The sequence below is a fragment of the Phycodurus eques genome, chromosome 10, assembly GCF_024500275.1.
Source record: "Phycodurus eques isolate BA_2022a chromosome 10, UOR_Pequ_1.1, whole genome shotgun sequence".
In the NCBI taxonomy this organism is placed as follows: Eukaryota; Metazoa; Chordata; class Actinopteri; order Syngnathiformes; family Syngnathidae; genus Phycodurus; species Phycodurus eques.
In genome coordinates this window covers 11,763,325-11,789,283 of record NC_084534.1, presented here as the reverse complement: position 1 = coordinate 11,789,283, position 25,959 = coordinate 11,763,325, and the positions used below count along the sequence as shown (strand labels likewise).

Below are 25,959 nucleotides of genomic sequence, written 5' to 3'. Positions count from 1 at the left end.
GTGTGGTATGAAAGTTCAATAAGACTTTGGTACAATGAGAGAATATGAGCATTGGATCGTAACCTAACCTCTGTGATTCCTCCAATGCCCATTAAACACAGATGCACACACATACTGGTTGCAGTCTTACTTATTGTGTTTTTTCTTCATGGAGAAGGGACATGCTCAAGCAGATCCCAGCTTCTCCTCTCTCAACACACAGCCTCCCCAGAGGATGGATGTCAAACCATAAATACCTGTGACATGGCCAAAACAGGGAATGTGGACAGACAGTTGCATTGTTTTAAATCTCAGCACCTTTACACAGTTTATATGTATACGTGGTGTAGCTTTTCAGGGAGTCTTGTCAAGATGTAAAGCACCAGGATGGAAAGGTCAACACACATCTATCATTTATTTCGCTATCAGCGTCTGATTCAATGTAGGGTCAGGTTCACTGACTCACCAGATCAATCAGTAAAATAGGGATGCAAGTAGAGGTTTCAACCTCTTTGTGATACTTTAGTAAATATCAAGGGTGGGACTAACAGAGTCACAATACAATATTGCTGCATTGTTCCAACAATAGCAATAATATCACAGTACTGCAATATGTGGTAAACTTCGGGAATCTACAATGTCTACAGTATGTAGCTTAAGGAGGAAATCTTGTAGAATTTGTTTTCATTCACATTGAGCATGCATAATAGAAAAAAGTAATAAATACACATTTACTTGGTTCAGCACATGAAATCGGCTTCATTTGTCCAATTATCATTTTTGGGGGGAGCAAGAAACAGATTTAGTATTTTATATGAGACAACACGAACAGCAGGTATTGGACTAGTTTAGAAATGAAAATATTTTATATATATAATATTTATATATACTGTATTTGAATAATATTTTTTTTTTCAGTCATCACTGTATGTTTTTGTGTAGAATATATAAAAATTTGATGGTGATTTTAATTAATTGAAACATAACTTTTTCTAAAAATTTTTTTTTAATGAACTTGTGACTCAGAATGTGCAGCTAGAGGAAGGTTTGTTTTTGTTTCTCAGCTTTTAATGATATACAGTATTACCAAGTAAAAAACAAAGCTTATGACGTTATCGTTGCATGGCCTTTATACTTGACATTAAAATCAATTCGACAATCATCATCTCAAAACAGTGTGTGATGGTTTTCATTCCCAGGCATGCTGGGTGGTCTCTTGGGGGAGTAACAAAGAAGGGGATGACACATTGAAAAATATTCTAAATTTAGAGGACAGAATTTCAGCTCATGTCCAAATATATGTTGTGTGTGTGTGTGTGTGTGTGTGTGTGTGTGTGTGTGTGTGTGTGTGCGTGCGTGTGTGCGTGCGTGTGAGAGAGAGAGAGAGAGTGAGTTTCTGTGCTTTTGGTGTTTTTTTTCACAATTCTTATTTCCTGTACAGACTGTGTGATGCTTTTGCTGGAAAACGTACTGCGGAAACCTTTTTACAGAATTTGTACCATTCTAAACATTTTCTCGGGACGGGTGTCAAGAAGATATCGTATCTGTAGTTGTTGGTGGGCCTTGTGTGATGGTGGTAGAAGCAAAATAAAGGGATTCATATAAGATGGTGTTTGTTAAGAAGCAGAGGGAGGAAATAATGAGAAGGAGGCAAAGAGGCGTGTGAAAAGACCAAGCAGCCAGACTTGTCAGGTAACAAAGTGAAAATGCCAATTTCACTTTAGAGCCCACCAGCTCAGCTGTTTATAGCTTAGCTTCAGCCTTTTTTTCCACGTTTAGATGAATGGTGTCCACAGAATAACGCACAATAACCTCTCTCTATTGTCTTGCGCTTGGCCATTTCCCCTTCACCATTGCTGCTGCTATCCCCTCACTCTTTACCAGTTCACCACCCTATGCTCTTTGCATCTTTTATCACCGCATCTCACTTCAATTTCTTTTCTGGCTTATACACCACTACGTGACACTTTTTTTTCTCATTCTTGGTGTAAATTATCTTCCTCTGAATACAACTGCAATTCATTCATGCTGCTGTTGTTTATGCAGATTGTCTTCTTTACCATACAAGATGATGAGGCAACTAACTAGGAAAAACTGCACACATAAAACACAATGTCCCTTTTTCACTGCGCTGCACCTCCAAGGCTCGATTCGGTTCTACTATCTATTGACACATTGACATTTCCAAAACCTGGTCATATTTTTAACACCTAGTCAGCCAGGGTTCCAAGTATGCCAAGCCAGTACCATATTGGTGACATAACCCATTGCTGGTAACTTATTGGTTGAGCATTGTAACATTTGAGGTTTCACAGCTAGGAATGAATAGCATACGCTGAAGTTAGCTCATACCCTGTTGCCGTGCCTTAATTCTGGGCAATGAACTATTATCCTTTGGTCTTTGACTTCGGACGTTGTATCGGTCCGTTGTGGTGAAGAAGGAGCTAAGCCGAAAGGCGAACCTCTTGATTTATCGGTTGCTCTACGTTCCTACCCTCACCGAGGGTCACGCTGTGTGGGTCATGACCGAAAGAACAAGATTCCGGATACAAGTGGCTGAAAATGAGTTTCCACCGCAGGGTGTCCGGGCTCTCCCTTAGCGAGAGGGTGAGAAACTTGGTCATCCCGGAGGGGCTCAGAGTAGACCGGCTGCTCCTCCAAATTGAGAGGAGCCAGATGAGGTGGCTCGGGCATCTGATTAGGATGCCTCCTGGACGCCTCCCTGGTGAGGTGTTACGGGCACGTCCCACCGGGGACGACCCAGGACACGCTGGGGAGACTACGTCTCTCGGCTTGCCTGGTACCGCCTCGTGATCACCTCGGAGGAGGTAACTGGGGAGAGGGAAGTCTGGGCTTTCCTGCTAAAGCTACTGCCCCCGCGACCCACCTCGGATAGGCGGAAGAAAATGGATGGATGGATGGATGGAAGTATTATCCTCAACAGTCTCAACTTTGCTGCACCACTCTGTTCTTGCTGCCCTGAGTTTCCTCTTGAATAAAGTTAGTCTCCAACAGCCACATCTTAAGGAGTAATTGTCGGAGACACTTGCTAGCTTATATTTTTTTTCTTTGTGTCTTGTTCTGACTGATGCCTTCACTGCAGCAACGTTTTCACAGTTTGCCGCTAGGAATAGAACTGCAGTGTGCAAGTGGCATAATGCTGCAATAGTATTGTTAACAGCAATCCTCAACCACTGTATAACATAATTATTTATACACAACCATTGATTCTGTACGCTTACTTTAATGAAATTGTCAGGAAAAAAAAGTGCAGTTTCACTAAAAGTGAAAAACAAATCATGGTACCATACCAAAACGTACTAGCCCTCCAAAAGTTTTGAGTTAATTGATTCTAAAGGAAAGTCATTTTTCACTAACAAACAAATAGCAAGCAAAACATTGTCTGAGGTACAAAAAATATATATATATCCAAGAGCAAACTAGCTGGTCCCATGAGATGCATGGAGACATTCTCCCTAATTTGAATATCACTATGCCTTTAGAGCTCGCTCAGTGTAAATCATCCAATCGCAAACGTGAAGAATGAATTCATCAGCCACTTGCACATTGTGACATTGGTCTGTCCTAGCTCTCATTTTCTTATCTTTTCTATGCACATTTCTTGTACTTGAGGGCCTTTTTCCCCCTCAAATACATTCCAATTCACTATTGTTACTGATGTCACGATAACTCTCCCAGTATCACATTGGAGTGGTTGATATCAAATGGTGGCAAAGTTGTCACGAGAATAGGCCTGTTTTGTGCCATAGCTTGAGGCGCAGGGCTTTCACATTGGATTTTATCACCACTGTAGTAGAAGATAAGAGTCTTGCTATCGCTCATCCTGAGGTCATTGAACATAGTGACCATGGCAGTGGTAGAGAGAGTGAGTGGAGAGCCTTTGACTGACAGGCAGTAGATGAGCATGGGCTGTCTTCCTTGCCATAGACCAATATGTCTGCACAAGTCATCTAGTGTATCCATTCTATACAGTAAACCCCCGCTATCCACCGAACCCTATCGCGAATAGCAAAAATCAGGGAATGATTCAAGCCCTCCCAAAAGGGGTTTGAAATTGCATATAGATGCCATAAGATGGCGGCAAAGCACTTAAAACGAAGAGGATCATAAAGTACCAACACCAACGCTTCTCCTCACTCGGGTTGCGGGGGTGCTGGAGCTTATCCCAGCTGTCATCGGGCAGGAGGCAGGGTACACCCTGAACTGGTTGCCAGCCAATCGCACTTACAGTCACACCTACGGGCGATTTAGAGTCTCCAATTAATGCATGTTTTTGGGATGAGGGAGGAAACCGGAGTGCCCGGAGAAAACCCAAGCAGGCACGGGAAGAACATGCAAACTCCACACAGGCGGGGCCGGGGATTGAACCCGGGTCCTCAGAACTGTGAGGCTGATGCTCTAACCAGTCGGCCACCGTGCCGCCTGCATATAACATGTACACAGTAATTATCCATATATAAATGACGATGTAGTAGTTAAAATACAACACAAAGAAGCGACTTTCACATGGGGCTCATCAAACGTTTTAGGTAGTAAGCTAGCCTCAGTAATACACGAGCACAAACAGATGTGACATCACACATCCAACACGTTACACAAATCATAATAAGTCATTAAGTCACATTTTGGCTTTTACACACAATATTAATTTTAGGGAACATAGGCAAATTGCAGCAACAGAGGAGACTAAACAGGCTATAAGTAGCTGCATTGGCAGAGAAGCAGAAACATATTTTAACTTTCACTTTAAGTTCTCACTTTTGGCGCCGCACGAATAGCTTAGCGAAGATTTTCAGCCTTACAGTATGATGGGTTAAAAAAAAAAAAGTGCAAATGCCGAACTGCGAATATGCGAGCGTTCACTGTATATGAAACACCTGCAAAATGCAGTGGACGGAGGGGGGATTTTGTTGGAAGTTAACATTTTATCTATCTGTGATATTCAGCATTCATGAAGTGTCTCATTAGACAAATTTCTGTATGTCTTGCCACCACATTGCTACTTTGGAATCTTGTTGTTTCATTTAAAGTCATTCCATAAAACTGATTATGCCGCCAAAGAGTCAATTACATTTCAGCTCTGATTAGTTCAGGATGCAAAAATGAAATTAGATGTGAATGTTATTGTGGAAGATATATTAGGCTTTTCATTCATCACTGAATAGAGTGAGTCATCCGGTGGTGAGGATTACAATCTCTTAATCAACTCTGTACTCTGCCAGGCAGTGCGAATGTGTGGTGTGTTAAAATCACAATATAGCCTGTCTCTCATCAGTCATTTTTATGGCCCTTCAACTGGTGGAGCAGCGCAGGTTATGACATTACTACCAGCCGCCAGCTCAACTGAATAGGCTTTTTATTTTGGCACGTTTTCTCTTCGTTTTGCAATCTCTGAGTTTCTCATGATAAAAGTATTGTTTCATATAATTTGATCTGAATGTGAATGACATTATTTTATTTTTTTTCCTTAACTTTCAGTATGCCTATGATGGAAATGACATCAGTGACCTTCCAGTGGATTTGTCTGTGGTTTGGAATGGAAACTTTAATATCGACAACCCCTACAACATAAAAGGTAACGTGTTTTGGATTCACATTCATCAACCAACTTTGTCAATCCACATTAGCAAATTATGTTAGTTGTGTGATAGGAGGAAAGTATAATTTTTACCTGTTATAGAAATGTTTAATGCATAACCAGCTTAACTATTTCATTGCATACAGTTTGGGTGTTTGCGTATTTTCTGTAATCGTGCAGCAGTAGTATTGTAACCATTCTTTATTAACACACTTGAAACATGCTCCCTCTTGTAAGAATGTAAGCCAAACCCTCACACACTATAGCGTCCCATACTAGACTTTTTGTGGCCTCTATGTACTTTATCGTGTTTATACTTTGAAGCCAGCTAGTTACAGACAAAAGCCTACTATTGCCTTGATATATGATTAAAGCTGAATGCTGCCGCACCTTCCTTGCATACCTACCAAAGATTGATAATGTTTAGGGTTAAAGGCATACTCGATGTACCACTGTGGAAGCAGACAATGAGATCATGTCTGCTGGATGTAATTGCTAATAGGCATGTCTTTACTGTGCTAGCTCCATAATTATTACAGCCGATACATTGCAGCAGGGGGCGTAACGTTATTTCCTGCTGTGTGGTAAAGTAAATCATTGCCACGGTCCATATGGCCTGCAGATGACATGGACAACACCAACATACTTTGCTGTGACTGCATCTGTTTAATGATTACAGCTCAAAGAAGAAGCTTGGATTTTGGTGTAACATAATATTATTTATAATTATAGCATATTTTATTATTATGTTTATGTTATACTTGTTGTCTCCAGTTCTGCATATACAGTGTGATGAAAAAAGTATTCTTTCTTCTCACATTCTTATATTTTTGCATAGTTTCCCCACTTTGTTTCAGAACAGATGAGAAATAAAGTAATTGTCTTGATCTATCAGTCTGGAAAGGGTTACAAAGCCATTTCTATAGCCTTAGGGTTCCAGCAAACCTCAGTGAGAGCCTTTACCCTCAAATGGAGAAAACATGGTACAGTGGTGAACCTACCCAGGAGTGGTCAGCCTACAAAAATTACCCCAAAAGCGCAGCGACTACTCCTGCAGAAGTGACAAAGGAACCGGGACATCTAAAAAAAAACAAAAACAAAACTGCAGGCATCACTTGCCTCACTTTAAAGCAGTGTTCATAACTCAACAATATGGAAGAGACTGTAAAATGTTTTCCAAGTTCCAAGGTAAAAACCACTGCTGACCGAAAAGAACATAAAGAATCGTCTTACTTTGGCAAAAAATAAATAAATAATAATAATAATAATCTGAATGATTCCCAAGACTTTTGAGAGAATATTCTACGGACTGACGAGACGAAAGTTGAACTTTTCGGAAGGTGTGTCTCTCGTTCCATCTGGCATAAATGTAACACAGCATTTTAGAAAAAGAGCCTCATACGAACAGTCAAACATGATGGTAGTAATGTGATGGTCTGGGGGTGCTTTGCTTCTTTAGGACCTGGATGACTTGTTGTGATTGATAGTACCATGAATTCTGCGCTTTACCAGAAAATCCTGAACTAGAATCTTCATCCATCATTTCATGATCTCAACATCCAAAACACACCAGCAATTCAACCTTTGAATGGCTTAAAAGAAACACAAAGGTTTTGGAGTGGCCTAATCAAAGTTTGTACTTGAATCTGATAGAAATGCTGTCGCATGATCTTAAAAAGACCTTTCATCCTCAAAAACAATTTTGCAAGGAAGACTTGGCCAAAATATCTCCACAGAGATGTAAAAGAGTCATTGCCAGTTGTAGAAAAGCTGCTAAGAGTTGCCCAACCAGTTATTAGGTTTGGGGCGGCATTACTTCTTCACACAGGGCCAGGTAGCTTTGAATAGTATATTTTTCTTAACAAATAAAATCACCATTTAAAAACTGCATTTTATGTTTACGTGGGTTATCTTTACATTTGTTTGATGATTTTAAACAAAGAGGGCAAACGATACAAACAAATAAGAATTAAAAGAAATTTGCCAATACTTTTTCATGGCACTGGTTCCATCAAAGTGTGGGCCTCCATTCAATTAGACTTGATGATACGATTCAAACCTGTTGTCCTTTCAAGGTCACAGCATTTCTAAATTGTGTTTTATTTTCAGCACAATATGACCCTTTCTGGGAGTCTGTACATTTGTTACACGTTGTGCCTGTGAAAACGACGGCCTTCCTCCTGCCTATCTTAGTTCCCTGCCAGCTCCCATCCTATTTCTCAATCATGATAATCATCTTGTGTCGCATTAGACATTTTCTAAAATACTGATATGTTAATGTAATTAGGAAGGAGTCATTTACCAGACATTAATTGGTATGGGATTGCTTTAAAGCTGCTCCATGACCAATGGGATTTGGGGATGGAATAGCAGAGAGAAGACGGGATTTCACTGTACAATTCCTGAGGCATTTGGGGGAAATTTTGCTTTAGATGGTGACATTGAACCAGTTTTTGAAATGCTAATGAAAAGTTAATAAGAAAATGTTTTTATCTTCAATCGGTTGTAGCCTTCAGGATAGTTAGTCCTTCTCTTCCTGCAAGAAAATCTTATACTTTTCTTCCACAGCTCACCTGTATAAATGCTATGCACTGAGAGACAGCTGTGGGATGTGTCTGAAGGCCAACCCCAGATTTGAGTGTGGCTGGTGTGTGCAAGAGAAGAAGTGCTCCCTCAGGCAGGAGTGCACTCCTACAGAGAGCACTTGGATGCATGCCACCACGGGAAACAGCCGCTGTGCACACCCCAAGATCACCAAGGTAAGCCATGCTCCTGACATGACAGAAGCTCACCCATGAGGCACATGTAACAACTTGGCAATGCTTCAAAGTATGGTCACAATAACCAGTGACTGAAGAGCTAAGGAATATACAGTATACACAGATTTGCACATAAATATTGTTCGTAAGATGCAATTGTCATATACCATGATGTATATTTAAAAAAAAAAAAGCAACATGCTGTTTTTGATCCAACTTCTTTCCTAAAGTTTCTAATATTTACCTGACTTTTAATCTTTTCATTAACTTAGAGTACAATGGAACCTTAATGCTCGAAAACAACGGTCGCTAATCAACCTCCGATTTGTTCTGATTGGTGGGAAATAATTGCTTTGGAAATAAGTTATACAGCGGCACGGTGGCCGACTGGTTAGAGCGTCAGCCTCACAGTTCTGAGGATCCGGGTTTAATCCCCGGCCCCGCCTTTGTGGAGTTTGTATGTTCTCCCTGTGCCTGCGTGGGTTTTCTCCAGGCACTCTGGTTTCCTCCCACATGAAGACTCTAAATTGCCCGTAGGTGTGACTGTGAGTGCGAATGGTTGTTTGTTTGTATGTGCCCTGCGATTGGCTGGCAACCAGTTCTGGGTGTACCCCGCCTCCTGCTGGGATAGGCTCCAGCACGCCCGCGACCCTAGTGAGGAAAAGCAGCTCGGAAAATGTATGGATGGATAAGTTATACATGATAGATATTACAATGCAAAAACACTCAGTCTTGACTTTAATGACGAATGACAATGGTTTAATGAGTTGACTGATATTGCTTGCATGCCTCATGTTCCTTTTTTTGAACATTGTCACACAGTGTAGAAAGTTCACCACTACAAAACTCTGAGGTTGGCCCTCCAAAGTGTCGCTTAACTTAGATATTTATTTACCCCCTAAAATATGACTCTAACCTAGACTTGTATGACAGTGGCGCCATCTGACATTTAAGCTTGCCCAATACACCGTTAGATAATGTCTGCGTTTGTATCCTATCCTGTGAAATTGTCTTTGTTTACGGTATCAACCTTTAGTTCCTATTAGCTGTTGAAATCCATAAAAGCAACATATCCTCGAGCCACTAAGTTGAACAAATACTCAACCCACTTTTCCTTCAAAGTTTTGTGTGTTACCCAGTCACTCAACATTCCAAATAACAAACGTCAGGTTTGTGTAAAGGAGGTGGTCAGGGGTCCAGCCTGATTTAACTGACAGTATGTACTTTGTAACTGAAGTTGGATTGCCTCTTGCTCAAAAACTCCCAAATTCATAATTTGCTGGTTGACAAGAATCGCTGACTGCCAAAGGCAAACCATTAAAAGGAGAAGAAAGTTGAACTCTCCTGCCTTGACTGCGTCATTCGTTGGCCTCAATCAGGGTAGGGAACATGGTTGAACGCAGCAGGGAGGGTAGACATCTTCGACACCATGACCATGACGGCAAACACAACACAGATGGGCCGACCAGGAGGAGGCGATTCTCACACACACACACACACAACGAATCTGAATACACTGATGTGATTATAGACGAGAGATGAATACACAACTGTAGCCTACTTTAAACCGACACACTCCCACCAAAGGAAGCAGAGTATGTTTGCCTGGAAAGTGTGTATGAGAAAGATCAACAAAGCGAATGTGGAGTGTGTTGTTCCGCCATGAGTGCTGAGTGTGTATGTGTATGCGCTGTACATCTGACATGCCGGGTGGCCTGAGGCGTATAAACACTGTGGTGTACCAATCTGTTGCCATCCATAACCATGGCGGTGGCCTATGTCTCACTGTGACCTGGGTCACTACAGCTCACCACAGGGAATGGCATACTCTTCATAAACACACACGCATGCACACGCACGGACGCACGCACACACACACACACACGAACACTGACCATCCATTGGCATGTTTGAAGTCTTCAACACAACACGAGTAGTCATTTTATTTGAAGGGGGAATGCCAGGAAAAAGTGCCAGTTTTCTTTATCTAAAAGCATGAAATATGTCTGCATACATATTCCACAGTTAATTGCCCTGAGTATATTCCCTGTGTGACTGTTGGTTCCTCCTTCTGAATCCATAATGAAGGTACTGGATAATTGGGGCAATAGCACATTGATAAATCCTTCAACTAATGTCATCTCTCTCTCTCTCTCTCTGTCCTTCCTCACTCCAGTTATCTCTTTGAAACGAGCGGCTTGTGTGTGTGCATGTACATGTGTGGTACATGAATTGGTGGTAATGGGGTGGGGGTGTTTGCTGCGTGTGTGCCTGCAAGTATGTGCATATTGAGGCATAAATCCTGGCCTCGGGGCAAAATGTTGGTGGCAGTCAAAAAGCGAGTGTAGTAAAAAACCAATAACGGCAGGAAAAAGAACGCAGCAGGGACAAAGAAGAAGCAATTCACCAGTGAACCACTGGAGGATTCTTTATCACGGAGCCTACCCACGAGCCTCACCTCTCCACCTTTGACATTTACAGTGTGACATTCAATGCCCAAAAAACATCCGCAGGCGACAAAGAAAATCTCTCCTCTGCATCCATTTCATTCTTTAGTTCTCCAGAAGAGCAACACACAAATGCAATATTACTCCACTTCTTCCCACTCTCTCTCTCTCTCTCTCTCTCTCTCTCTCTCTCTCTCTCTCCCTCTCTTTCTCTCTCTCTCTCTCTTGCTCTCTCTCTCTCTGTCTCCCTCTCCCTGGCTCTCATCCTCTCACTCTCGCACTTTCTCTCTCTCTCTCGCAGTCTCTTGCTCCCTCTTTCTCTCTCTCATGCGCTCTCTCACTCATTTCATTTACAGTAGAGAATTGTATGTTCGGATGTGGTAGGAAACACCAATAGATTGTAACACACACACACACACTAAAGCAGGGATGTCAAACAATTTGTTATTGTGGGCAACATTGTAGTTATGGTTTCCCTCAGAGGGCCCTTATGACTGTGAAACCATAGTGTTTAATCGACGCATCATATTATTACATTTACACAACAAATTCATGGATTACTACTTTTGAAATCAGAAGTCAGGTATGATAGATTGTTCATCTATTTTTCAAGTTAGTGTAAAAACTGGTTTGGTAGCAAAAAAATAATTGCAATATTTCACCATTTTTTATGACAATTTAAAATGTGTTTTATTAAGAATCAAAGATTTGAGTAAGAATCACGGAAGTTAACGCACATGATTTGCTTTAGCGGGTCACATCAAATGATGCGGTGGGCCAGATCTGGTGTGATCTTGAGTTTGTTACCCGTGCACTAAAGTATCTAAAACTCCTAGGGTGGCAAGTTTGGCCATTTGGTGTCATTCTTGAGTATGCATGGCCCGATTGATGTTTTTTTTTTTTTTTTCAAGAATATGCAGTTGGGACTGTTCCACTAATAGCTCCGGGACCTACAATGGGCTCCAAACACAGCAAATGATGATTAAGTGTTCTTGTGATTGGATTTGCACATTTTTCTTCCAATAACCATTGTGAACACAGTTGAATCAGCGGATACAGAAAGATGTCAAGAAAAGTCAAGAAAGGATTAGATTTTGAACGTTAGAGTTCAAATAAGCTAAAACACACGCGTACATGTCTTGTCCCCGAGTGTTGTGCAGCATTTTCCTAGTACTGGCCTTGGATGCTGCCTGGTCCTCCATCATCCATTATTTCAGGCATGTTCTCCCCTAGGAGAATGGAAAAGCATTAGAGTTAGCCCTTAGAAACCAATTAAAACAACCCAGCCCTATGCTTGTATGGGGGTCTTTGCATTTTCAATGTGTTAGCATGTTGCCTACTACTTTTTTAAACCCGTATATCAAACTGCATCATTTTCATTTGTGTTGCAAAAATAGATCTTAGCTGGGACAGTTAAAGGGAATTTGTTGAATGGGTATCGTCTGCCCGGAAATGACACAAGAATGTAGCAAAAGACTTCAAAGAAGTATTCAGCTATAATATAGAGGATTTTAATCAACTATAATGTCAATAAAATGTTTATGTTTGAAATATTCATCACACATTATGGAGCGAAATTAGCTCTCTGCATTTAACCCATCCCCGAGGGAAAGTGGGGAGTAACCGTCTCGCGTCCGGGCAGTGTATTAAGAGCTTGTGTCAGCACTTTGGTCAATGAAGCTGACTGGAAATTAACATGGTGTTTTTGTGGGAGTAAGGGGAAACCAGAGCACACAGAGAGGCTGGGGAGAACATGCAAACTCCACACGGAAAGGCCCCAAAGTCAGGTGTTAAGTGATGTTGGAATCAAACCAGGGACCTTCTTTCTGTCAAGGAGCAGTGCTAACCACTCTAAACCTTGCGGTAGAACTGGACATACCTGAAGTATATGGAGAAAGGCTATGAATAATTTGACTTTTGTCAGAATCACTCTTCATCTCTTTTATTTTTGTGTGTGTGTTTTCCAACAGTCTTGTATCATTTCCAGCTAAAAACTAACAATTCACCAAATAAAAACAGAATCTAGGGTATGAGTAATTTTGGGCTTAACTGTATGCGTTTTGCATTTACAGAACGGCCCCATATATAGAATCATTGCCATTCTTTTCTACCATTATACCTCGCTTTTCCTGTTACAACCATTTCTTGTGTTGTTTCCACTTTTCACATCCTTTTCCGTTCGTTCTATTCTTCCCAAATCCATTCAGTTTGTCCTTCTCCCATTTTCCCCAACATTATTACATTTCATGACTGTCTTCAGACGCCTCTGAGATTTCCTTGTGGTGATGTGTATAGCTCTATAATAACTGTCACATTACTATCCTCAGGAGAAATTTTCAAAAGAAGCCGATGCCTATTGAATAGTAGCACCTTGTATTAATAAAACACTAAATCTTTACTACAAACCATTTATTTTCAATATAATCAAGTTTTTCCACTTGATTGATGAAAAATGTATGAAACTTTAAACGGTGAGTTAGTTTTGTGGGTCTGTGATATAGCTGATAAACATGTGTAAAGCCTCACACAGCCTTTTCACAATCTCTCATTCTCTGCCCCTTGCCCCACCAATTTCTCCCCCTTTTCTAACCAGTAGCTGTTGTCGCTGCACTGCTGCTCGAGCAGGCACAATAGGTCTGGCGTAAAGCCTTTGACACGACGGGACAAGTTGTAGATGAGAATGAGAGAAAGCGACTTTCAATGGAAGTCAAGAGCTGTGACTGTATGGAGAGAATAGAGCAATGTTTAAGCTGGTGGCTTTTATGAAAGAGTGCTTTTTGTTTGTGTTGTTTCAGTGTGGAAATGACAAGTTTTGTATTTGTGTGTGTTTTGATAAGCCCAGCCGAACAGAGAAAGGGATTTGATTACCATATCTGGAGACTCTTGACGACTGCGGCACTTTATGCCAATCATTCTTTTGTCTCCAACTAAAACACATGCATTCATGCACGCCGAAAAAGAGACGAGCGGGTTGAAAAGGCACAAAAGCAGAGAGGAAGAAGGAAAGGGCAAGGGAGAGAGCAGAAGATACTCACCCACAAGCTTTGTACATGTACGATAGAGAACACTCCATCATTATATCACGGTGGCCTTTCAGATTTGGCCTGCATGACACTCAGCATTGCTCCCATTCCATTGTGTTCCTGCTCAGTGTTATGAAAATTTGGGACAATAACTTATTTTTCTTCAGCTGTTCACTGCACAGATCAGTGTGAGGAGAGCAGCATGTAAGATGATTGTTTATGAGAGAATGTATGATTTTAGGTGGTATTGAGGAATTGTCCTACGCTGCTGACCCCATTCACATCTGAAGTCATAAAAATATGAAAAGCTACTATATCCCCCACTGTGCATTTTATGAATTTAATGAACAAGATATACAGAGTTGTACAGTTTCAAATCTGTTTTGGCCAGAAATAGTTGCCTCCTCTTCTTCTTTTTGACAGGCGTTATGGTGGCCTCAAAAGTTAAACACGATCCCTTCCGGTACACCAGTTTGTTCTAATTTTAGAATAGTTTTTACATGAATCAAATATTATTGGAGAAATCAGTTCAAAGGTCAAATCGTCTCAATCATAAACCCTTACCTTTAGAACCATTAAGTACCATTTTAACATTCTTAACTGTTAAATGTAAAAAAATGAGTTAACCCATTCAGTATATGATAATAAAATGCTGGAACGACAATTTGTCCTTATCATGTCTATTAGCCACCTGTTATCCATACATATCACTTTGGATATGTGTGTTTTCCAACTGTCTCGTATCATTTCCAGCGAAAAGCCTTTCATTATTTTATTACTATTGTTATTTATTGTGGAGATGGACATATTGTGCTGAATAGCCTGTACACAGAAATTCCTGTACCGGACAACCGGCAACGATGCAGATTTGCACAAGAGGCCAAGTCGTTGACATATGAGTCTGCAGGGGAGATGGCAAGGGTCTGGTTATTTAAAAGAAAAAGAAATACAACGTCGCCTCATCGATTACCGGATACACTAAATTTAAGTCACTTACCAGTGTACATTTAGTTCTTTTATTTTTAACACTATTATACTGAGCAGCCAGGACAAAGATGTGTGTGCCGCTTTACCATGTTGCGCATTCATTTCCTTCTTTATGGTCTTCATCATCACTGGTACCCTGTTGTGATGGGATCACAACAACCACAATAGGTACCTTCGAAGCAAATCTGTTCACAAGTAGACACGTTTTCTTCCAGCAATGTCCAAGTTATCTCACCATAACTACATGATAGCATATGGTTTACCCTCCTCCCATACAATTTGACAGATGACCCCCCCCCCCCCCCCCCCCCCATCAATTCCTAATCCAATTAGCCTTAGCCCTAATCATCCTAGCAATGACTGATTAACAGAGGGACTATTGTCTGCGTCCATGATGTGGTTGAATGGTGAAGTGATTAGCGATGTGGTTAGTCTTGGGTAGCCATTAGCACCTCTGCACAACTTTTACGGAACTCTAGGGGAAATGGTGGGATCCAATGTCACTGTGCTGTAATTGTGTTCAGTAGATTAATAGTCTGAGGGTCAAAAGAGAGATGTAAGTGAGGGCTGAGTGGATGCGTCTTAGTCATGCTCTCGTTGGCAGGTTGTGGATGTTTGTCAGAGCTGAAGTTGCTGTAATGGATCCGCTGTCATTTTTCATCTAACTTAATTAAGTGGCAAATAATCTTAAATTATATCCAATGAATGTGGGGGGTCAGTAACTTGTGTCGATAGATGGGTTTTTGTTGTTGTTTGTAAGACTGAGATATTCTTTTCTTTCTTCTGCCTGCAGCTTTTTCCTGAGACTGGGCCCAGACAGGGAGGAACCATGCTGACAATCACCGGAGAAAATTTGGGTCTCCAGTTCAAGGACATCCAGCATGGAGTCCGCATTGGAAAAGTGGCATGCAACCCTCAAGAAGACCAGTACATCAGTGCTGAGCAGTATGTTGACATCATCTTAACTCTTTTTTTTTTTTTTTTTTTTTTTTTTTGTCTCTGATCATGTTGATGTTAACGCTGAGGTCCTCTTCAGGGTTCCTCAGTTGTTGTGCTGCTCTGCATTCAAATCAAAATATGTTTTAGTACTGGGCTTGCCTCTTATTTAAAGTGGAAGTCCACGTTAAGACGAATGGCAGCTAATTTAACATGAAACATTTTATTCCACTCACTATCAATCAGAATTATAGTACAATCACAATTGAATCACCTCATTTAACCCCCTTCATCACAGTGAATCAGCCCCTTCTGGCAGCAATGTAAATGACATTTGCGTTGGGTGGTGTATATTCTTGAAAGCTTTGCCATGTGAGCACTCCCTCTTATTAGGTGATGTTTTCTGGGAACTTTCTGAAGCATGATGGCCATTGTGAGTGGAGCCTTACTCCCTTTTATAACTACAACACTATATTAAGGGAGAAAGATTATTTGAGCAGCGAGCATGCAGAAGCTTGCGGTTCAGTATGTTTTTCACTGTAAACAGGACAAACAGTTTCAGTAATTGTATTCGGTGTAATACATCAACCATCATTTTTTTTATGACCCACTCTCCCCATTTCTTTGGAATTGAATTAAAATGAAAAGATGCATATATTAGAGTGGGTCAAAATGGGTGGGGTGGCGGCTTGTCGCAGCTGGAAGTGTCCTCAATATTCTATTTTCAGTGCTGTCGCTGTCATTTGTACTGAAACGATAGACTTGCTGAGTTTTGCACAAGAGTCCCAGCAGATTTATCATCTTTGGATCTGTCACAAGGAAGGAAACATCACAAATTTGACTTTGATGCTTTGACAGAGGACAAAGAATGCTGTACAGCTCAAGCCGGGGATGACAGGTGTCCCGGAAATGGCTTTGGAAATATGCTGGAGACATGTTTGTGTTGTTTTATAATTCATAAACTCACATTATCATATTCACAGGAACGATCTACAATACATCTGCCTCCTGGTCCAATGTTTGGCGACCCTATGTTCTACATTTTCTCTACTGTGTGTTTATTTTGTATTTTTGATCGTCTCCAAGGTGTCAAATTTTTAACCCTGTCCGCTCTGTAACACTGTCGTGGCTTGTTGCCATAGCACCCAGAGCAGGAGGAGGAGGGGCCTTTGTTGGCAGTCAAGCTGTCCCGATAATTAAAAGTGATGTTAGCCATGCAGCGCCATTAGTAGCCTGGTTACCCTCTTCATTTCTGTGACCCTGTTAGAGCTGCCTGTAACACAAGAGAAGCAAGATTATGCGACTGACGCTGTAGGTCTAAGGTCAGCTGCTGGAGGAGGAAAATGATTTGCACTGATAGTTAGGCACAATGTAGACACACTATATACATACTGTATAAACAGTGAAGTCTAGAATTATTCAAAACAAGGCAAAATGTTGAATGTTACTTAATTGGGTGATTGTTTTTATTTTTTTATTTTTTCCTCCTCCTAGAAATGATACCAGAAAGTGACAAAAGACTATAAAACGTTAATAATATGGGTAATTTTCTTTTTTACATTAAAAAAAAATGATACATTTGTATAATCTTATCGGATAGCTTTGAGGAAACACAATCTTTTGCACCACTCTAAAAGATCCTGGTAACTTCTGGTATAATCTTGAGCAGCTCTGGACAAAGTACTGCCTGTGGGCCACATCCAGCCCATCCACAGTCTCTGACTGGCCCTCGCAGTCTTATGAAGCCAAAATAAAAAGTCAAATATGATGTGTTGTTATTTTAAAGGTGGTGTTTTACTGCTTTTGTTTTGATGTGCACTTGTGTGGGCGGTACCAGCGAGCGACTTTTGTCTTCAGTGTTGCCGATTTACAGACATTATCAATTTGTCACTATATTTAACGTTTTTTCAGAACCCTCTAGAGACATTTTTTTCACAAAATCGACGACAAAAGTGGTCCTCATGTTGCTACCATTCCTGTACTGTGGTGGGAAGAGGGCCAGGGGGAGCTATCTTGATAATCATTTGGGAGGAATAAATAATAGGAGTTTGTGGTTGGTACTCATAAGTCAGTAAACTTTAAAAATATAGAGAAAAAGATTCAACTGTAGACATTTTTTGTGAATGTTGATTAATTAGGGATATAATGTTAATTTAATTTTAATGACTGTCTATAATTTTGTTTACATTTATATTTCCTAATTATTACAACATATCTTATATACACAAGTCACAGAGTATTACAACAATACAGTTTAATTCTTTAAATAAATTCATTCAATTAATATGAAACACAGTTGAAGTTAGCTTGTTGGCATGTTGCCCACCCCTGATCAAGAGTATTACAATCATCTACACTTTTCAAGTAGAACATTGCAGATACACCGATATTGATAAAGAGTTTGAGCCATTTTAGACACAGAACTTTGAATTCAAATGAAAAAATAAGGATGTATTTTTTTTTATGGATATCTCTTAACATACTACATGGTAGGATAGTGGGTAGCACGTCTGAGTCACAGACGAGAGGTTTTGAGTTCAAACCTCAGCCCAGGCCCTCCCACATGGAGTTTTCATGTTCTCCCTGGGCTTGTGTGGATTTGCAGGTACTCAAACTTCCTCCCAAATTCATGTTAGGTTGGTTAATTGAAAATGTAATTGTCCAGAGGTGTGATTTTCAATAATTTGGGTTACTGTAGTTCTCATTCCATCTCCCTTTCTGATGACACTTATTACCAGACCATGCACACATTCATTGTTCCATCACTAAATTGATACGGCACTGCACACAGTGGATATCTTTATTGTTATTGCAGGATTGTCATCTCATAAATAGATTGTGACATGTCAAATGTCATAGAACTTCATTGATGGAATGCGATATATTTCATCCACTTACCATCAATTTATCGTGAACATTCTCTTTCTAGGTATTTAATAACATCTCAATTCAACAGCGTCTCATTTTGAAGCCAGGTTTCTCACTGAGAGCTGTCCAGCATTTTAATCACAGCTCCTAGTGGGAGTCCAGGGAATAAATGAAAGGGAAAATAGAAACAATGGACATACAACATACTGAATCGGAATGTGAAATGCAGTGCAACTGCAGTTGCCATGACCACCTGCTGGGAGTCTGGAAACATGGGAGTTAATAACTCATCTCAGAGAGTGAGGGAAGCCAAGGAGATGTGTAGGATATGAGCTTGTTCAATTAATCAGTCTTGCTCACTTTAACCCGCTTACTCTCCGCGTCTCTTTCTCTGTACTTCTCGGCTGGCCTTTCTTTTTTTTTTCTTTTTTTTTTTTCTTTTTACTTGGCCTTTCTTTCTGTCTCATTCGTTCGCTGTGGCTAATTAACAGACAAGCATGACTCCATTGGGCGAAGTGTGTGTGTGTGTGGGGGGCGGGGGGGGGGGGGTTTGCCCTGTGGGCTAGACTGCAGTCATTTCTTCATTGGATTTTCATTTGAACGGCCAGCGCCACAGGCCAAATGCGAGGTTTACGGTTCTGTAATTCAGACTAAGAGGACAATTGGTCATTTTTTTGCTCATAAAACTATTGAAATAATTTATTTAAAATGACAGCTATGCAGCACAGTGCAGCACAGTGGATTAGTAGCACGTCTGGGTCACAGTTCTGAGGTCCAGGTTTGAGTCACTTTTGTGGAGTATGCATGTTTCCTCGGTGCTTGTTTGGGTGTTTTCTGGGTACTCCGGCTTCCTTCCAAAAACTTTCAAGTTAGGTTAATTGTCCATAGGCGCGAATGTGAGTGTGAATGGTTGTTTGCTTGGATGTGCCCTGCAATTGACTGGCGACCAATCCAGCATGCACCCCACCTCTCTCCTAAAGTCAGCTGAGATAGGCTCCCATAGCCCTAATGAAGACAAGCGCTGTATTAAAAAAGAAACTACGGATGGCTATGTTGTTGTTTTGGTCTACATTGTGATATTTTTTTTTTCCTCTTTTTTCAGCCTTGTTCTTCACTTCACTGTATGCTCATTGTAATGCAGATATTAAAGTAAAGGCATCTGTCTGTTCCAGGATTGTGTGTCGACTGAATGATGCAACAGGTTACCGGGTGCAGGAGGCTCAAGTCGAGGTGTGTGTGAGGGACTGCATTCATCCTGACTACAAAGCGATTTCCACCAAGGCTTTTACATTTGTGGTAAGAATCGATGCTTTAGGATGAAGCTAGCATCTTTCTGTCCCACAGCCATGGTTGACCCGTCTTCTTGTCTGTGCGTGTGTCCCTTCTCAGTCTCCATACTTCACCCATGTCAGGCCGTCCACTGGACCGCTGTCTGGAGGGACAAGGATCACCGTAAATGGCAGTAACCTAAACGCAGGCAGCGCTGTCTATGTAAAGATAGGACTCCATGCCTGCCGCTTCGAGAAGTGAGTGAAACGAATGGACTCCAAATATTCATCCCACTTTATTGTCATATATAAACACACGATATCATAGCTCCTTTTTTTTAACCCTAGCTATAACCTGAGCTTTAGTGTTTCCTAATTACCGATACATAACTTTGATTTGCAGTAAACTGTAACAAGGTCTTTGCAGGAGGATGACCCACAGCTCTGTAAGTCCCAGCAATCCTAAAAATGACGGTGTAGCCGATTCTTAGTGTGGCTGCTATCATTTGTCAATTGTGCTCTGTGTGGCCTGTATTTATCAGACATTATTTTAGATTCTAAGGAACCATATGGTGTTGAAAACTCACATTTTGCTCTCCACAATATTTTTCAGTTTTTTTCTTAAGGTTTACAGGTATATAATCACAAAGGCAAGGTTTGCGGTACATACCTTCCTTCCATTCCTGGCACACTCTTTAAATCCCACTCATGAACACGAGTAAATGTCACAGAACAAATATTAGTGCACTCTAGATACTGTAGTGTTGGTTTGCTCATAAGAAACAAAATTTGCTTGAGCAGTCACATTCACACATGAACAAAAGTTGTACTAGGGGGCAATTTGTCCTCAAAATAAAATCTTTTTTATGATTATTATTTATTTATTTATTTTATTTCACAAAATTCAGATTATTGGTTTTAATAGTTCCCCCAAATAATATAAAGTTTTTCTGGCATTTACTTTACAAACAAAAAACAACAGCTTTGTCATGCAGCTCTTAAATTGTGACTGCCCAAACTTGGATATTTCAGCCCACTTCTAACTTGAGAAAACACCTTAAGGTAAGTTGCTGATGTTTCTATTGTTGTATTGGCAGTGATGTGGCAAAATTTGGCCTATCATATGGTGTAGAACACGCACACACAATTACTAAGTCTGTTCAGCAAACAGCTTCTTCATCAAGTCATTTCAGCGTATAAAGCAAATTATGTTTCTGTAGGGCCCAATGCATGTGTTGTTGGTTTTTGAGCAGTTTAAAATTGAAATTGTGGCAGGTCTGTCAACTCCCATATATATATTTTTTTAGTTTTATTTGATGATCATGCTGTGATTTCTCTATAATAATAATAATCTGAAGTTACTCACAAATTACCCTTGAGTAATTTTTTCATTGAGTACTTTCTTACTCTTACTCAAGTAAATATATATATATTTTTTCTTTTACTTGAGTCATATTATTCTAAAGTAACAGTACTCTTACTTGAGTACAATATTTGGCTACCGTATTTTCACGACCATAAGCCACACTTAAAAGTCGTAAATTTTCTCCAAAATGGACGGGGGGGCGCCTTAAAATGCGGCACACCGAGTTCCAAAATCTATAAATGTTGTCGTGTGATGAGCGCTCCGCTTGACTGACTGTGAGCATTTCCTGCCGACACGTTGCTTATACAGAGGAAAAGCGGACGTGGCTGAGGATAGCACGCGGACGTAAAGGGGGAAGGGTGCGCGTGAAGGAGGACGCTAAAGGCACACCCCCAGTAGGTATATAGTATGTGCATTGTGCAAAACATCTGTTTGGCTAAGGACCCCCGAAAATGGCACCTACGAAGAGACACGCTTACGAAGCATAGTTTAAACTGCAAGCTGTCAGTTACGCGGAGGGGACATGGGACTCGAGGAGCCGCGAGAGAATTAAAAATCAACGAATCCATGGTTCCCAAGTGGAGGAAGCAGGAAAACGATCTTCGCCAAGTCAAGAAGATGAAGCTGAGTTTCCACGGAAACAAGGCGAGGTGGCCCGAGTTGGAAGACCAACTCGAGCAATAGATTAATGAGCAAAGAACTGCCGGCAGAAGCTTCTCTACACTCACCATTCGACTGAGGGCAATAACGCTTGCAGAAGAAATGAAAAGCGAACATTTTCAAGGAAGTCCGTCTTGGTGCTTTCGTTTTATGAAACTGCGCCATCTATCCATCCGGGCAAAGACTACCGTGGTGCAGCAACTTCCTGGCGGATTACAAGGAAAAGCTGGCCATCTTCAGCTCCTACTGCAGTAAAAATATTGCCGACAAATACATCCAGCCCAACCACATCACCAACAAGGACGAGGTGCCGCTCACTTTCGCTCACTTTCGACTTCCCGGTGAACCACAGCGGGAAAAAGGGGACCACCACGGTAGCGATACGCACGACGGGGCACAAGAAGTCGGCTTTTACTGTTGTGGTTGGTTGCCATGGTAATGGACAGAAATTGCCACCGATGGTGATTTGTAAGAGGAAGACGCTGCCTAAAGAAACGTTTCCAGCCGAAGTCATCGTTAAGGCCAATCAAAAGGGCTGGATGGACGAGGAGAAAATGAGAGAGTGGCTGAGTGAGGTGTATGTAAAGAGACCGAATGTTTTTTTTCCACGCCTCACCGTCCCTGTTGATCTGTGACTCCATGCGCGCCCATCTCACAGCCGCTGTGAAAAACCAAGTGCAGAAAATGAACTCAGAGCTTGCCATCATTCCGGGTTCTTTGACGAAGTAACTCCAACCGCTGGACATCGGTGTAAACAGGGCGTTCAAAGTGAAGTTGCGAACGACGTGGGAGCGATGGATGACAGATGGCAAACACAGCTTTACTAAGACTGGGAGGGAGCGCCGGGCGAGTTACGCCACCATATGTGGATGGATTGTGGATGCTTGGGCTAAGGTATCTGCTTTGACTGTTGTTCGAGCTTTCGCGAAAGCCGGCATCATTTCTGAGGAGCCGCACGGCAACGAGACTGACTCCGACAATGACGAGAGGGAACCTGGCGTGTTTGATGGAGAACTTGCCCAGCTGTTCATTTCGGATACAGAACATGAAGACTTTGATGGATTTGTGGATGAGGATTGATCAAAAAATAACGTGAGTACATTGTTAAATACTTCAATAAAGTACAACCGAACTCAGTTTTGCCCCCCCCTGCCTTTTTACAAACATTGTTTTAGTGTGGATGCATGCTACCTTATGTTTTAAGATAGCGTATGTTTTACCATGCCTGCGCCCAATAATACAGTGCGCCTTATGTATGTTTTAAATACAGAAATAGACCCCGTAACTGAGCCTGCGCATTTTAATGCGGTGCGCCCTATGGTCGTGAAAATACAGTACTCTACCCACCTCTGCATATATGCGTCATCTCAACATTAACTGTCACACCAGTTGAAAAGGAATTATGGTTATGAAAAAACATTCTCTTGACAACTAGTGAGAACACTGCAGCACAACACTGGGGTCTGTTTCTAAATTGTATAGGCATTTGAATAATTTTGGAATTTTTACTTTCCTTTTTAGAAATAAATGACGATAAAGGCTTCTTTACCAGCTTTTCTAGTGCGTTGAAGCCGAACCTTTGAGTTATATTCTTGTTCTATGTAGCATTTGTTTTTTTCTTATATTGGTTTCCTTTTGAAAGGCAACAAGTGACAGGTCCAACTAATGAGCTTGGATCTATCAAATTCTTTTTATATCATAGCAAAGGCCAATTTAAAGCTCTGTAGCACACCCTGAGAAAGGTGAACATAATAGTCTTGGCCTTTCATCCACTGAGCAGCAATAACCTTTATGGCCAAAGTAATGAACTGGATGCGTCTGTCTTTTTAATGTGTCTTTGTATTCAGTGGGGCCTCAAGTTTAATCAAAACCTATTTACCCTGAGTCACTCAACCGCTTATCTCCCTTTGCAACGCGTTTACCTTCTTTCATGTTTTCTTTCGCTCTGTATTCCCCATTGGCTTTCGTTTGTGCTGACCGCAACCTTGTCAGAAATGCATATGTGACACCACAGGCACTCTCAGCAATGATAGTGTTGTGAAAATAGTTACTATAAAAACAGAAGACGAGTGGAATGTGGAAAAACCTTTTTTAAAAAGTCATCCTTCTATATTCAGCCCCCTTTTCAGTTCCCTCTCAGTTTAAGTATACAAGGAGGAAGACGTTCACATTGCATCTTGAGTGACAGCAGAGATTATATTGGTAAGGAGCAAATATAGATTAATTGGATTGTATATACTCTGTACAGTAATGTGAAAACGTACTTTCCCCCTTCTTTTTTTATTTATTTTTATTTATTTTTTTGCATAGTTTCCCACTTTGTTTCAGATCATCAAATAAATGTAAATATCAGACAAAGACAACCCAATTAAACGTACAATAAAGTTTTTAAATGTTGATTTTATTTTTAAGGGGAAAAAATCAATTCAAAGCTACCTGGTCCTGTGTGGAAAAAGTAATTTCCCCCTAAACCTAATACTGGTTGGACGTTTTCTATAACTGGCAATGAGTCATTTACATCGCTGCGGAGATGTTTGCCCCAGTATTCTTTGCAGAATTGCTTTCATTCAGCATCACTTGGGTTTTCAAGCATGAACGGCCTTTTTAAGGTCATGCCACAGTATTTAAATCAGATTCAAGTCCGGAATGTGACTAGGCCTCTCCAAAACCTTCATTTTATTTTTCAAGCCATGCAGAAGTTGATTTGTTGGCATGTTTTGAATTGTTGTGCTGCTGCAGAGCCCTAGTGTTCCTCAGCTTGAGGTCAGAAACTGAGGGCCGAAAATTCTCCTTCATGATTTTCTGGTAAAGAGCAGAAATCATGGTTCCATCAATCACAGTAAATCACCCCAGACCACCACACGACCACCGCCATGTTTGACTGGTCGTATGAAGTTATTTTTCTGTAATGCTTTGTTACATTGATATCCGATATAATGAGACACACACTTCCAAAAAGTTCAACTTTCTTCTCATCAGTCCATGGAATATTCTTCCCCAAATTTAGGGAATCATTCAGATGTGTTTTTTTAATTTATTTTTTTATTTTTTTAATTTTCTTGTTAATTCGTTGATTTTTGCACAAGTAAGACGAGCGTTAAGCTCTTTTTAGTGAGCAATGGTTTTCGTCTTGGAACTCTGCCATGGATGCCATTTTTGTCCAGTCTCTTCCTTATTGTTGAGTCACTTTAACTGAGGCAAGGGAAGCCTGCAGTTCTTTAGATATTTTCCTCAGTTCCTTTGTGCCCTCCTGGGTGAATCGTTGCTGTGCTCTTGGGATAGTTTTTGTAGGCAGGCCACTCCTAGGAAGGTTCATCACTGTTCCGTGTTTTCTCCATTTGTGGATAATGGATTACACTGTGGTTCACTCAAGTCCTAGAGCTTTGAAAATGGCTTTGTAACCCTTTCCAGACTGATGGATGTTACTTTATTTTTCATCTATTCTTGAAGTTATTTGGATCATGGTATTTTGTTGCAACTTTTTGAGATCATTTGGATAGCTTCATTTTGCCAGACAAGTTCTACTTTAGTGATTTCTTCATTGAACAGATCAAGCTTGGGTGTGAGCAGTGAAAATTAGGTCAGCTTTCCCAAAAATGTGATTAGACTCATTTAATTCATAAAGGGGTCAATTACTCACACAGGGCCAGGTAGCTTTTCATATGTTTTCCCTTAATGGAAAAAAAAAACACCATTTTCAAAAAAAGAAAACTGCATTTTATGTTTACTTGGGTTATCTCTCTCTGATATTTACATTTGTTGGATGATCATAAACATCCAAGTGCGGAAACTATGCAAAAATAATAATTAATAATAATTTGAGAAGGGGGAAAATACTTTTCACAGCACTGTATATATTTTTATATTTCCATCCAACCTGTCTCGACCTCACTGCAAGCTCTCAGGGAAGAAACTAACTTCATCATCTGCCCCATCGTCTCCTAGCTCTCTCTGTGGATTTCAGCCTCCCTGCAGACGAAAGAGAGAAGGATTTGTGTACAGAGCAGTGTGTTCAACTCCTATTAAAAATTTCACACTGTGCCACGTGCCATTTGGGCAACTAGTTC

At 40.8% G+C, this 25,959-nt stretch overlaps 1 protein-coding gene across 3 annotated transcripts in view; it reads left to right on the top strand.

Moving 5' to 3' along the window:
- LOC133408410 (plexin-A1-like) overlaps nucleotides 1-25,959 on the top strand; it is a 209,212-nt gene that overhangs the window by 156,079 nt on the left and 27,174 nt on the right. For all 3 annotated transcript variants that reach the window (XM_061687296.1, XM_061687294.1, XM_061687295.1), the window contains 5 exons: nucleotides 5,479-5,575; nucleotides 8,147-8,337; nucleotides 15,588-15,739; nucleotides 19,771-19,894; nucleotides 19,988-20,124. In XM_061687296.1, coding sequence (XP_061543280.1) covers nucleotides 5,479-5,575; nucleotides 8,147-8,337; nucleotides 15,588-15,739; nucleotides 19,771-19,894; nucleotides 19,988-20,124 — 701 coding nt within the window. The remainder of the gene's footprint in view (nucleotides 1-5,478; nucleotides 5,576-8,146; nucleotides 8,338-15,587; nucleotides 15,740-19,770; nucleotides 19,895-19,987; nucleotides 20,125-25,959) is intronic.